This window comes from Artibeus jamaicensis, unplaced genomic scaffold (assembly GCF_021234435.1).
Source record: "Artibeus jamaicensis isolate MK-2021 breed Jamaican fruit bat unplaced genomic scaffold, CSHL_Jam_final contig_518, whole genome shotgun sequence".
Classification (NCBI taxonomy): Eukaryota; Metazoa; Chordata; class Mammalia; order Chiroptera; family Phyllostomidae; genus Artibeus; species Artibeus jamaicensis.
This window is the reverse complement of record NW_026521870.1, coordinates 521,958-537,130: the sequence shown is the minus strand read 5'-3', so window position 1 is coordinate 537,130 and position 15,173 is coordinate 521,958. Positions and strand designations below refer to the sequence as shown.

General features: G+C 35.4%; 1 protein-coding gene across 3 annotated transcripts in view; it reads right to left on the bottom strand.

Moving 5' to 3' along the window:
- ORC5 (origin recognition complex subunit 5) overlaps window positions 1-15,173 on the bottom strand; it is a 99,629-nt gene that overhangs the window by 25,444 nt on the left and 59,012 nt on the right. For 2 of the 3 annotated variants that reach the window (XM_037159326.2, XM_037159327.2), the window contains one exon: window positions 14,111-14,221. The exons of the other annotated variant lie outside the window; for it this stretch is intronic. In XM_037159326.2, the coding sequence (XP_037015221.2) occupies window positions 14,111-14,221 (111 nt within the window). The remainder of the gene's footprint in view (window positions 1-14,110; window positions 14,222-15,173) is intronic. 3 annotated transcript variants of the gene reach the window in all.

The window sequence follows — 15,173 nt, the reverse complement described above, 5'->3', positions numbered from 1 at the left end:
AGTGCTCAATCCACTGAGCCACACCAGCCAGGGCTCTTTTAATTACCTTTTAATAGAAACATTTTAAAATGTAGCACACTTCCATAATGTAGATTTTTCCGAATCATTTATCTCCTAACTCATTTTGTTAAAACTCCTTTTTAGGCATAAAGTTCCAAGGTTTGTGTTTGCCTTTACAGTCACTATATTGACAGTACATATTTTCCTAAACAGGGATGTGTGAGCACACATTCACACAAACTTTTTGGTGTATTTTCAGCAAAAAATCTGCCAAGTCAAATGAAACTTATTGATGTTAAAAATATTTCCTCAAAAATATGAATAAAAGGGATACATTTGGTACATTTATTAGAAACAAGCTTTGAGAAAGACAGCTGTAAAATATTGTCCACAAAATGAAGTTATCAATGTATTATTTATTCAAAAGTTGAAAGCCTACTTTATGCATTTTTAAAATCCTGTAAGCAGTATTTACATGTCACCCTTAAGCAAAGGTTCCATTTTTCTAGAGTTCAATAAAAATTTCTATTGCTGGGCTGATAGATTCACAAAGGTAAAGTGGACACACTGAAGGAATTTAACACCAGCTTTAGGGAAGACAAGAGTAGGAAAAACACTGTTCTTTTAAAAAGGAAAACAAGAAAAACAACTTTTTACTACTAGACAAGAGTCTACAGCCATACCACCCTGAACGCGCCCAATCTCGTCTGATCTCGGAAGTTAAGAAGGGTCGGGCCTGGTTAGTACTTGGATGGGAGACTACTAGACAAGGGAGTAAAATATACTGTTCTTTTATTTGTTTGTTTGTTTGTTTGTTTGTGGTGATGATTAGTATTAGTATCCCTTACAACAGAAATGCTGCTAAGGAAAAATCATAGATCAACTTTATCCTTTTCCAATATGAAACATCCCAAAAGTTTTCAAAATTCTCCTGAAACAGGCATCTATTGCATAGTGATGTGATGGCAGAACAATGATGCATCCACACCAGGGAGAGGAGGTTACAAATCTCCTGCCCTGGTGGAGACTGAGCATCAGAGCTCTTTGCTGCTAGAGAAGGGCCTGCCTCTGTCAAACAACACCCTTGCTGACCTATTCATCTGCTGAATAGGTATTAAGGAAGGTTTCTTTATTATCTTTGGAATGGAATGCCTCACAATCTCACTAGTGGTAAAGAGAGAAAAAAACTCATAAGATTATGAGAAAATGTCAGCATTCAAGATACTTTCTGTGATTTTCATAATTTACCTTAATAGCATAAAGTACTTAAGTTAGATATTATAGAAACAGTGGACTACTAGCACAAGCCAAATGATGCACAGAGACACTGAAAAAACAATAAATAGTGTTTCACCTTTAGAAAATATAATAGTGTCCAAGGAATTTGTTTTCAGGAAAACTGTCCCATTTGTTCACTAACTTTAACACCTATAAAGATAATTCTCATACTTGAATCACTTTATGTGAATATATCATAGCTAGATTTTAGGATATTATACTTTGGGTTTAACAGATTCAAATTCTTTTCTGATCAATATACAAGGTCTATCTGGAAAAAGTCCCAGCCATTGTTAATATAACAAGAATGGTTTGCATGACATTGATGTAACCTGGCAGCCAAGAAAAGTGGACTGGAATGCACATAGGTGAACAATGACAACTTCACTGTACTAGTCAGTGGGGGCAGTAGATGCTGCTGAGTGAGCTTATATACTGTGTAGCCATAGCATTCAAAATGACTGAGAAAGTAGAGCAATGAATTTTGCATGAAGCTTGAACATTCCTCTGTGGAAACTATTCAGGTGATTCCGAAGGCTGCAACTATGGGCAACTGGTGATTGGCAGCTTCATCACGACAATATGACTGCTCATGCAGCCAGTCTTGTGCAGAGTTTTTTGGTGAAACATCAAATCACAAGGTGACTAAGCTCCCTTATAGCTCAGAGTTGGTACCTTGTGACCTCTGGCTTTTCCCCAAACTAAAGTCACCTTTGAAAGGGAAGCGATTTCAGACCATCAGTAAGATTCAGGAAAATATGATGAGGCCACTGATAGTAACTGGGAGAACTGAGTGAGGTCCCAAAGTGCCTACTTTGAAAAGGCGTCACTGTCCAATGTACAATGTTTCTTGTATCTTCTTCAATAACTGTCTCTATTTTTCATATTACAAGGTGATGGACAGACTTTCTGGTCAGACCTCATATGCATTCGATAGTATTTCATTAACTATGATCTCTGATATTATAAAACTAGCATTTAATAAATGGTATTTTTAATAAAATATAAATCAGCCATGTTATACAACATATAAAAATTTTTTAGGACAAAGAAAATTATAAACCAAGTCTCTACAAACAGTCATTTGGCTGAAGTGCTTTTGGTTAAAAATCTATAAAAGTAATTTGAAATATGTATATAAAAGAGTGATATGAGTATAATATTTAATCATAAAGAATTTAAAAGTATAGCCATGTAACTTTTTAACAGCTACTTAGTTTGTAATAGGTCACATACAATACACTACTTATTTGTTCATACATTAAGTTTCAAGTCTTAATATACCAATAAATACAACTTACTAGTTATAAATTAATTGATAAATAGCGAAATTTAGTTATGACACAGGTATCAAACGATCATGTTCCAAAACACTAAGTTCAAGGCATGTCAGAGGAAACATTCAACAAAAAGATTTATTATTTTAGCCCTGGCTGGTGTAGCTCAGTGGATTGAGCTTGGGCCTGTGAACCAGACAATCGCGGTTCGATTCCCAGTCAGGGCACATACCAGTGTTGCAGGCCGGTTCCCTGCAGGCCAGTTCCCAGCAGGGGATGCATGAAAGGCAACCATACATTGATGTTTCTCTCCCTCTCTCCTTCCCTTCCTCTCTAAAGATAAATAAATAAAATCTTAAAAAATATATTAAAAAAAAGATTTATTATTTTACTCAGAAGACACTTAAATACATATATTATGAAATGACAGGGACTACCAATGTAAAAAGTTCTTTTACTTAGTTATTTTAAGTATTTAAGTTACCTTTCACTTAAGTATTCAAAGCAGCTACTTCAGCATGTACATCCTCTCACTAAATACATATACACACCACTAAAACTCTAGTACAAGCTAGAATCTGGCAACCACACCAAGTACAAAAGAAGGGCAGCGGAAGCCACAGACTGACTGTAAGATCCTTGAGGGAAGGAGTTCCATTTTCCTAAGAGAATACTTATGTATTCTCTTCACTCAACACAGTACCTGGCACACAGTAGGCCTTCAATAAATATCTCTTAAATGAAATGTTAAGTACAGAAAGAAAAACTTAATTTCATCTAGGAAAAAAAGTAAAAACTGACTTTGAATTTGAAGCCTGAATTAGATTAAGATATTTTATTTTTAAATATTTTTGAATTAATATTCACAAAATTCTCTACTTTAAATTGGAGACTATATAAATTTACTATACATCAACCTATATTTGAAGGGAAAATCCTTATGACTGAATAAAATGTTGGCTGCCCTAATATGCATAGCAAAAATATCTTCCTAGAGCTATGGCAGAGATAAAGCATTTGCTTTGAAAAACTCTCCTAAATAAAACAACTAATCATTTTTTTTCTGATTAATAAAATTCATTTGGAAAATATAAAAATAATTAGTTTAAATATATTCTACATGGCTCATAAGCCAACACCCAAATGAGTAGAAAGCATAGGTTATATAAATGTTACTACAGTTAATGTTACCTTTGTTAGAAAAGATCAAGTTAATTCATGATGACTAATTAAAATGATGTAACAAAATTAGTCCAAAAAATATTTGAACATCATGATTTAAGTCCAAGAGCAAAGAAATTATAATGGAAATGTATATTTTTGAAACAATATATTTGTACATTATATTTTGCTCCAAAATAAATTTTATACTTTTTAAAAAATATATTTTATTTATTTATTTTTAGAGGGGACAGGAAGGAGAAAGACTGGGAGAGAAACATCAATGTGTGGTTGCCTCTCATGCGCCCCCTACTGGGGACCTGGCCCACAACCCAGGCATATGCCTTGACTGGGAATGGAACCGGCAACCCTTTGCTTCATAGACCTGTGTTCAATCCACTGACCTACACTAGCCAGGGTTGCATTTTATACTTTTATAAAAGAAAGTACCTTCAAGGAAATTTAAATTTATTTTTTTCTTTTTTAAATATATATTTTATTGATTATGCCATTACAGTTGTTCTATTCCCCCTTCATTCCCCTCCACCCTGCACACCCCTCCCCCACCATTCCCTCCCCCCCCATCTATTTCTGCCTACCGTCTATGCTACTTTTTTTCTGCACCTTCTCCCTCTTTCTCCTCCTCCCACTCCCCTGATGCTACCCCTCCATATGATCTTCATTTCTATGGTTCCACTCCTGATCTAGCTGTCCTCTTAGTTTGCTTTTGTTTTAGATGTGGTTGTTAATAACTGTGAGTTTACTGTCCTTTCACTGTTCATCTTTTTTATCTTCTTTTTCTTAGGTAAGTCCCTTTAACATTTCATATAATAAGGGCTTGGTGATGATGAACTCCTTGAATTTGATCTTATCTGAGAAGCACTTTATCTGTCCTTCCATTCTAAATGAAAGCTTAGCTGAGTAGAGCAATCTTGGTTGTACATCTTTGGATTTCATGACTTGGAATACCTTTTTACAGCCCCTTCTTGCTTGTAAGGTCTCTTTTGAGAAATCTGCTGACAGTCTGATGGGAACTCCTTGGTAGGTGACTGTCCCCTTATCTCTTGCTGCCTCCTTCATTTTAATCTTGGCTAATGTAATTATGATGTGCCTTGGTGTGTTCCTTTTTGGGTCCAACTTCATTGGGACTCTCTGAGCTTCCTGGATTTCCTGGAAGTCTACTGCTTTTGCCAGATTGGGGGAGTTCTCTTTTACTGTATGTTCAAATAAGATTTCCACTTGCTCTTTCTCGTCCCCTTCTGGTACTCCTATAATTTGGATGTTGGAGTGTTTAAAGATATCCTGCAGGTTTCTTAGCCTCACCTCATTTTTTAAAATTCTTGTTTCTTCATATTTTTCTGTTTGGTCATTTTTTCTTCCTTCTGGTCCAATCCCTTGATTTGAGTCCCAGTTTCCTTTCCATCACTATTGGTTTCCTGTGCCTTTCCCTTCATTTCAATTAGTTTAGTCTTTATATGTTCCTCTAATTTGTGACTAAAATCAAGCAGTTCTGTGAGCATCCTGATCACCAGTGTTTGAACTGTGCATCTGATAGGTTGGCAATTTCTTGTTCACCTAGATTTGTTGGCTCTGGGGCTCGGAGTTCTTCTTGAGCCATGTTTTAATCTGTTTGAGCCTGTTACATATGAGGAGAGGAGCCTAAGGTGTTCACCAGGGTGGGGCCACCCAGGTCACTGGTTTGTGATGCTGTATGTGGGGGCGGGGTCAGAGAGGGACACTGGCGGTGGATCTTTCCTGCCCAACCCCCTTCTGCTGCTGGCTCTGCCCCTCTTACAGGTCTGGCTGAGTGGTTCATTGTTGTTGAACTTCAGTATAATTCAATCTTCTGTGGTTTGGCCGCGTTTTTGTTGCTCAGACTTCGTTGTTTTTAAATTTGGTTGTGTGAGAAGGCAGTACTTCCACCTACGCCTCCATCTTGGTGGAAGTCCCTCTATTTTTTTCTTATTGAATTATGTACAACTAAATATGAAGCCATTTCAAAACTAGATATTAATTATTAAAATAACAATGTAAGTTGTCAATAACATACGAAGAACTATTTTTTAAGGCACTGTGCTCCTTTTAGCTATTTTTAAATATTAATTTAGAGTACACTGTTTCTTAATGTAGTAATGTAATAACTACATTATTTTAAAACTTCAAAATTATAGAATTACAGTGAATTGCCATCAAAATTAATTTTTTAAAACATTAACTAATTAAATAAGTTTAATAATATGTGATATAATACATGTCCCTAATTTTTTAAAATATAACTCTCCTTTTAGCCCTGGCTGGTGTAGCTCAGTGGATTGAGTGCGAGCCGGCGAACCACACGACCGCGGTTCGATTCCCAGTCAGGCCACATGCCTGGGTTGCAGGCCGGTTCCCTGCAGGCCAGTTCCCAGCAGGGGATACACAAAAGGCAACCATACATTGATGTTTCTCTCCCTCTCTCCTTCCCTTCCCCTCTAAAGATAAATAAATAAAATCTTTAAAAATAAATAAATAAATAAATAAAATATAACTCTCCTTTTAAAAGTCACTTTAGAAAGCTGTAGCAATAATCTTAGAAATAAACACCAACAATTCTATCATCTTTATTTGAGAAAATAAAACATTATGGCTTAATATTTTAAATAAGACACTTGATGACAGTTGTAAAGTACTGTGTGTACTCCACTACCTTCAGCTAACTACCAGACAGGGTGGGCAACAATAATCAAGAGAGAATGCAGAAATCACACAAATAAAATATATTAAAAAATTGCAAACAAATTACCATTTTTCTTCAAGAAAAAAGTAAAAAGGCATAACCTGGTTTTAATATACCTCTGGGGGGGAAGACAACTCAATAATATTTCTTTTAAAGATGATAAAACCTGTTCAACAATATATCTGATCAAAGTGTTTTGAAAGTAATAATCTTTACCATTTCCTGCACAGTATATACATTCTATCCATGCTGAGAAGGGAAAAAATGAAAACACGAGAAGTAAAGCTTTGTCATTAACTAGTTCAAGTATATATGGGCCTACATTTATTTTATTTGAATGAAAAGCTTTAAAATGATCCAGTGTCATGACCATAAAACTGCAGTCAATTGCATAAAGCAAAAATTATCTTACAAGTCTAAGAAAATTTAAGAACCACATTTCAATTCAGTTAATGAGAATTATTATAACGTAAAATTTAAATGTACTAACATCCTTTTATTCCCTTTTGAGATTAAAAAGTTAATGATAATTTTATTCAAAATTTAATTAAAAATAAAGAAATTCAGGGGAGACTTCCGCCAATATGGAGGTGTAGGTGGACCCACCTTGCTTCCGTGCACAACCAAATCCAAGAACAACTATTTTTAACAACGATAATTACAACCAGACCACATAGAAAATCGACAATACGGAGTCCAAAAAAAGGACCAAATGCTCGGCTAAACAGGTAAGCCAGCAGCGAAGCCGGTTGACCAAAAAGATCCCTGACCTGGTGGCGCTCAAGCAGCTGAAGGCGCGGATTGGATCCCGGGCTAGCTACAGGTGCACACAGGGAAGAGGTGCACACAGGGAAGAGGCACGGCTGGCTGTCTGCGGTAGGTCGCGCATTTGCATGCAGATAAACCAGTGAAGAGGCTAGTATTGAGACCGCAGGGCGCGGGGCAGCAGGCTCCCACAATCCTGCTTGGATAAACAGGCTGGGGCGAGTGGTGGGAACGGACTGGGCTAGCGGAGAGGACCGCCATTGCTCCCTCTCTGACCCCGCCCCCACACACAGCGTCACAAACCAGCAACCTGGGCGGCCCCGCCCTGGTAAACAACTAAGGCTTCGCCCCTCTTACTTACTTACCAGTGCAAACAGACCAAAAATGGCTCAAGAACAACTCAGAGCCCCAGAGCCGATCAATCTAAGTGATGAGGAAATAGCCAAACTTTCAGATGCACAGTTTAAAACACTGGTTATCAGGATCCTCACAGAACTGGTCGATTTTAGTCACAAATTAGAGAAACATATGAAAGCTAAACTAATTGAAATGAATGGTAATGCAAAGGATACCAATAGTAATGGAAAGGAGTCTGGGACTCAAATCAATGGAGTGGACCAGAAGAAAGCAAATATTGGCCAAACAGAAAAGAATGAAGAAACAAGAATTCGAAAAAATGAGGAGAGGCTTAGGAACCTCCAGGACATCTTTAAACATTCCAACATTAGAATTATAGGGGTACCAGAAGGGGAAGAGTCACGAGTGGAAACCTTATTTGAAGAAATAATAAAAGAGAACTTCCCCATTCTGGCAGAGGAAATAGACTTCCAGAAAATCCAGGAAGCTCAGAGAGTCCCAAAGAAGTTGGACCCAAGAAGAAACACATTGAGGCACATCATCATTACATTAGCCAAAATTAAAATGAAGGAGAGAATCCTAGAAGCAGCAAGAGATAAGGGGACAGTCACCTACAAAGGAGTTCCCATCAGACTGTCAGCTGATTTCTCAAAAGAGACCTTACAGGCAAGAAGGGGCTGGAAAGAAGTATTCCATCTCATGAAAACCAAAGACCTACAACCAAGATTGCTCTATCCAGCAAAGTTTTCATTTAGAATGGAAGGACAGATAAAGTGCTTCTCAGATAAGACCAAATTTAAGTAGTTCATCATCACAAGCCCTTATTATATGAAATGTTAAAGGGATTTACCTAAGAAAAAGAACAAAAATGTTGAACTCACTGTGAGCAAACTCACAGTTACCGACAACCACACCTAAAACAAAAGCAAATTCAGAGGACAGCTGGATCAGGAGTGAATCATAGAAATGAAGATCATGTGGAGGATTAGCAACAGGGGAGTGGGAAAAGGAGAAGGGGGGAGAAGGTACAGAAAATAAGTAGCATAGACAGTAGATAGAATATAGATAGGGGGAGGGTAAGAATAGTAGGGGAAATACAGAATCTAAAGAACTTGAGACACGTGTTCATCAACTAAAGGGGGGGAATAGTGGGGGAGGCGCATGCAGGGTGGAGGGGGAACAGAACAAATGTAATGGCGTAATCAATAAAAAAGTTAAAATTAAAAAAGAAATAAAATAAAGAAATTCAGAAGAATACCAACTATAATATAATGCTACTATTACTATTACTGCTATGAATTTGAATATTATTCTTAATTACAATTTTAGTAACTTTAAAGATTCCTTATACTACTATTTTTATAAGTTTATTACAGAATAGGTTTAGATAAAATGAATTGGAAATACACATGCTTCAAGAGATCTTGAACATATATACACATTTGATAAATTGATTATATTTAAAAATTATAAATAATTATGTAACTGGTAAATCAAGATATTCAATAGCATATTGCTACAAAGAAGATACTTAAAACAGTTGATATAAAATAAATAAACAGAAAAAGTAAGGATTATCACATATAAACCCATTATAGCCAATAAAAAGAAATTTACTTCCAGATGGAAAATGCTTATGTAAAGATAATACCTTACTAATTTTATTTCCGTTTTCATGAAAGTGTGTACAGTACCCACATATATTATCATTAAATACCTCCAGTTCATTTTGTTTTAGTCAAATAAACCAATGTATTAAATGAACAGCTTTTCTAAATATCAAAAACAATATTAACAAATTGTTTCCGACTTCATCTTAAGCTACAATGTAACAACACTGCCATCTAGTGTTCCTATCAAATGAGAACTTCGAATACAAATGTCACACTTCTGTTTTTCACTTCAAAAATTAAGTGTGCCCAGGTTAAATGCAAACTGCCATTTCTATTGACAAGAGTATGGTTTTGATAGATGAATAAAAGGAGAAAAACATAAAAGGTCACTAGGAATCAATGGAAAAAAAAAGAAAAGGTATATGGGAGAAATACCCTTCATATATATATACATATATATATACATATATATATGTATATATATGTGATTTTTGCCACACTTGGTTATTAATTTTTATTTATTGATTTTAGAAAGAGAAAAAGGGAAAAAAGAGAGAGAAAGATATGTTGTTCTGTTTACTTAAGCGTTTACTGGTTGATTCTTTATGTGCCCTGACAACCGATCAAACCTGCAACCTTGGCATATCAGGACGACCCACTAACCAACTGATATACCTAGCCAAGGTCCACATTTTGTCCCTAAACATGGTATATATGTGACTTGACCGTCTTGTATATTTTACTGACCAGGGACAACATCTTACTGTTAGTTGCATCATCCCTTTGAAGCCCTCTCACCCTTTGTATCACAATAGCAATCAAGTGAGATCAAGTTCTAGGTGATTTGTCAACAAATGAATCTCAATTCTTAAAGCCAAATTCTATACAAAGTTTATTATTTTGATTACTGCTAATCAAAAGTGATAGAAAAGTAGAAAATATATTTTGGGTTGTTAGGGTGAAAAAGAATTATCGTTATTGTTAAGATGGAAAACAATTTAATTTCATTGAAAAATAGAAAGACATTTTGGGCCAAACATTAAAATTTCTTAATTATAACATTAAAAGCATTGTTGAAAACAAAGAAAAGTAAATCCAACCACCTCCACAAATATCACATTCAAGGGGCAAACTCAGTAGGAACTAGACCCCACCCCTGCTCTATGGGTGGGCCCCTGTACAGCTGATGCTCCATGGTAGTCAATGGTCACTGCAAGTACTTGCAGCTGATCAGCTGGGGTACAGGGGAAGGTGGGTGAATCCCTCCCATTGACATGCTAACAGCAATCATCTACAAGAAGAAGGTGTATGTAGCCCACCTAAGGATGCACCTCGAGTGCCCTGCGTGGGTGATGAGGTAGGCTGTGCCACTGGACCCTACACAATACCTACTACTCTACCAAGCCTGGAACACACAGCAGCTCTGCCTAATACATAGAAACGAACACAGGGAGGCTGCCAAAATGAGGAGGCAGAGAAACATGTCCCAAATGAAAGAACAGAACAATACTCCAGGAAAAGAACTACGGAAAATGAAGATGAGTGATCTACTAGATTCAGACTTTAAAACACTGCTTAAAATTATGCTCAATGAATTTAATGAGACCATCAAAAGCATAAAAAAGGACCAGCCAAAAATGAAGGATACACTAACTGCAATAAAGAATAATTTACAAGGAATCAACAGTAGTGCAGATGGAGCCAAGACTCAAAGCAGTGATTTGGAATACAAGGAAGCAAAAAACACACAATCACAACAGCAAAAAGTAAACAGAATTCAAAATCATTAAGATAGTGTAAGGAGCTTTGCTTGAAGAACAACCTCAAGTAAAACAACATTCCCAGCATGGGGGTATCAGAAAGAGAAGAGAGCAAGAAATTAAAAACCTATTTAAAAAATTAATGACAGAAAGCTTCCCTAATCTGGTGAAGGAAATAGATATGCAAGGAAGCACAGAGAGCCCTAAACAAGATAAGGCCAAAGAGGCCCACAGCAAGACACATCATAATCTAAAGACAAAGAGGGAATCTTAAAAACAGCAAGAGAAAAACCGTTAGTTACTTTCAAGGGAGCTCCCATAAGACCATTAGCTGATTTCAACAAAAACTTTGCAGGCCAGAAGGGATTAGCAAAAAATATGCAAAGTCATGAAAACTGGGGACCTACAACCAAGAATCCTCTACCCATCAAAGCTAGCACTTAGAACTGGACATATAAAGAACTTCCCAAACAAGAACACGCTGAAGGAGTTCATCACCACCAAACCAGTATTACATGAAATGTTAAAGGATCTTCTTTAAGAAGAAGGGGGAAAAAAGACCAGACATTTGAATGACAGAATGCTTTGGTAGATACATTTCTATCAACAACTGAACCTAAAAACAAAATAAGTGGACAAAGAGAACAGAAACAGACTCACAGTTACAGAGAACATTTTGACTGTAGCCACAGGGAAAGCTATTAGAAGGGAAGGATTAAAAAGGTAAAGGGATTAAGAAGTACAAACTGGCAGTTACAGAATAGTCATGGAATGTAAAGTACAGCATAGGAAATATAGTCAATAATATTTTAATTACTATGTACAGTGTCACGGGTACGGAATTTACCAGGATGATCAGTGAAGTAATGTCTAATCACTGGGGTATACACCTGTAACTAATATAATGCAGGTCAACAGTAATTGAAAAAATAACAAGTATGGGAAATACTAAAAGTAAAAAGGAGATAAAGAAAACAAAGACAGATGACACTGTTTAAGTATAATCAAAGCCTGCTACTTGGAAAATCTTCAAATCTGGATGCTACCAGTATAGTAATTTACTACATAGCCTTGGACAAATCTCTTAGGCATATGAGTTTCAATTTCTTTGAAGATTAACTTATTATGTGACAAGACTATAAAATGTAAAATGCCCTATCAATTGCAAGGTATGATGGGTGGTGGTAGCACTACTGCCACTTACTGGATTGCAATAATGACTACTACCGCTACCATGATATAATATACATATTTCTCAATTAAACCAGCTTGAGAGTTCACAAATGTGTCTTGTTTCTTCCTAGTCCTATCCCTTTGGTCATATTATCCACCCTTCAGAAACCTCTAGTCTACAAAAGTCTATCTACTAAAAATAAGGTGCTAGCTAATTTTATGTATTATTTTTCCTTTTTATTTACCCATTTTCTCATTTCTGTGTACTAAGAATGAATCATTATGTAAATCAGAAGTGTTAAAGAAAAAATCCTACTCTTTCTCCACAACTCAGCTCCATTTTTTGGCTTTTTCTGTGAAGTCATCTACCTTGCATCCTGCCCAATGCACAAGTGATTTCTGTCCTAAATCTCTCAGAAGCACTAACTAGGATTCATTTGCAGCCATAAAACATTATTTTTATATACCTGTTTTATCCCTCAGGAATAAATTAAAAGCTCTCTAAAAGGGAAACCATTTATTATCCTTCTTTGTACCTCCCATAAAGGTAGTTTTGGGGTACCTGGTAAGTACATTCACATGTACTTTAGGAGTACCTCACTTCCTTAGGCTTTAGTTCTCAAAGATTTACAAGTGTCACATTGATTGGCAGCATCATTGAACCTCTCTGAGGCTCAATTCCTTACAGCAAAAATCGTCATTCCCATTTTACAGTATTGCAACAGCGAAAACACAAAAAAATTTAGGTATGGAATGAAGAAAGCTAAGTAAAATGTAAAGTTTGAAAAGCAGTTTAAAAAATATATAGGAAAAAATCCCTTTAAAACAGATTAAATCTGAATTGGAGTTTTTAAATTATTGGCACTAAGGCTACCAATCTACCCACCTATTAGTTAGTTACATGCATAACCTAATAAATGACTACATTACCTCCTTTCAAGGACACAGTAAAGGTAGATGAAATTTTCTATAAATGCTGACATAAAAATTATGTAACTTAGATGTTGAGTTAAATGAAGAATTAAAAGTTACTACCACACACTAGATTACAATGGCTAACATCCATTCAAGAATCAAATTTATTTGCTGTTAATTAAAATGCAAATGCTGTTATTTACAAACTCCTCAACCTAAAAACTTATACATAAAGCAAAATCCTCACTGCAACATCTTATGCGACTTTGCTCTTCAATAAATACTAGTCATGTCATTTGCTTTTTCTTGTTTTTGTAAATCATTTAAGAAATACTAACTATATTTCTAAAAATAGCAACCAAAAAAATCAACGTTATTAAATATGTCGTGGTTCCTATTTTTAATACTACTGCTGCCATCTAGTGAAAAAATTGAGAACTTAAGCATTCTAGAAATAGGAGCACTTAAAAAAAGTGCATACTATCAACCTGAAAGGAATATATGTGAGGAATAAGTCTTTCCTTCCTTCCATAAAAGTGTTTTAAACTTTTGTTTTCATTAAATTATATTTCTTTTTTTAAAGATTTTATTTATTTATCTTTAGAGGGGAAGGGAAGGAGAGAGGAAAAGAAACATCAATGTATGGTTGCCTTTCGTGCTGGAAACTGGCCTGCAACCCAGGCATGTGCCCTGACTGGGAATTGAACCCCGATCATGTGGTTCACAGGCCTGCGCTCAATCCACTGAGCTACACCAGCCAGGGCTCATTAAAGTATATTTTTATATTATAATTCATAAATAATCACAAAGCCACTTGTTTGTTTAATCAAAATTATAATCGTAATTTTAAAATTCCTTTAATAAAAATGGGAAAAATCCAGTAATACTGAGCTGTTTTTAATCATCCAGTTATACTTCTAAAGAAATTTCAGCAATACCCTAAAGATTTAGAATTTTCAGTTACTTACCAAGAACAAATTTTTATTACACAGTTAAAACAGTAACACCTACTGAGCAAAATTCTATATGGCTAGAACTCCACCAACTATACTACCTGAAAATTCCATAAAAATAAAGATGATAGATAAAGCTTACCTGGGAAAAGATATTTGCCGTTGGAGCAACTCTGCTGTCCACAATACTATATAATATTGCTAATAATCTATCTAGTGGAAACATTTTTGGTCCGAGGAGATGATTGCTTGTCTGTAAGAAAAAAGAACATGGATTTCCTTCTTACAGCAGAGAACTCACTTTCTGTACTATAAAGTCCCAATAATGAAATATTTATGTCCTATAGTTTCCCAAAGATGTTACCAAATCTAACTTGCAGTCCCTACATAAAAACTTTACCTGATATAATAGCACTTTCTTCAAGATTTTCTGACTTAGCATCAATAAATATTAATTAAAGAACTCACAAGTCATCCAGACTAGACCTAAACATCACCTCTATTTTGCTGTAGTAACCAGATGTTACATGACTTAGACACACCATTAATAAAGATAGTACATAACAAAAAGCAGGGTCAAGGTCCTAACTCCTAGCCTAGAACTTACTACTTTCTTCTCACCATTTGGCTTTGTGCAACAGACTGGAAAATGCACTTATTCAACATTAACAGTTCAAAAAACATTAGTTATAGTAAATACTACATTAGAACACTAACAGAACATTTCATAATTAAGCTGTTGGCTTAAAACAATGTAAAAGTCATAAAAAGTTTAAACACTGTCTAATGTTCATACTGGTATACACAATCATGTGATACAATTACTTGTCATTATAAAACTGCAATGTAAGTGCTTGAGTACTTTATATTAGCAATGGCAAATAAAATGAGAAGCTACATTTACATGCAAAAAATAACTATTTCTTTAAAGAATGACTGTAAAGGAAAACATCTACCTAGAATTACAAAATGAAGATATATTTACCTCAGCTATTTATATCTAAAACATAGTTCAGAAAATATTTTGCAAGTCTTAAACTGTGTATGCTTTCATTACCTACTTCAAACATTTAGAAAGTAACGACAGTACCAATGAAACCTCAAATTTTATCAAACCCTAAGACGCAATACAAAGAAATAAAACATTAGGTCACATTACAGATAAGCTGAAGCTCCCTTTCACTCCTCTTACATCCAATTCTCTC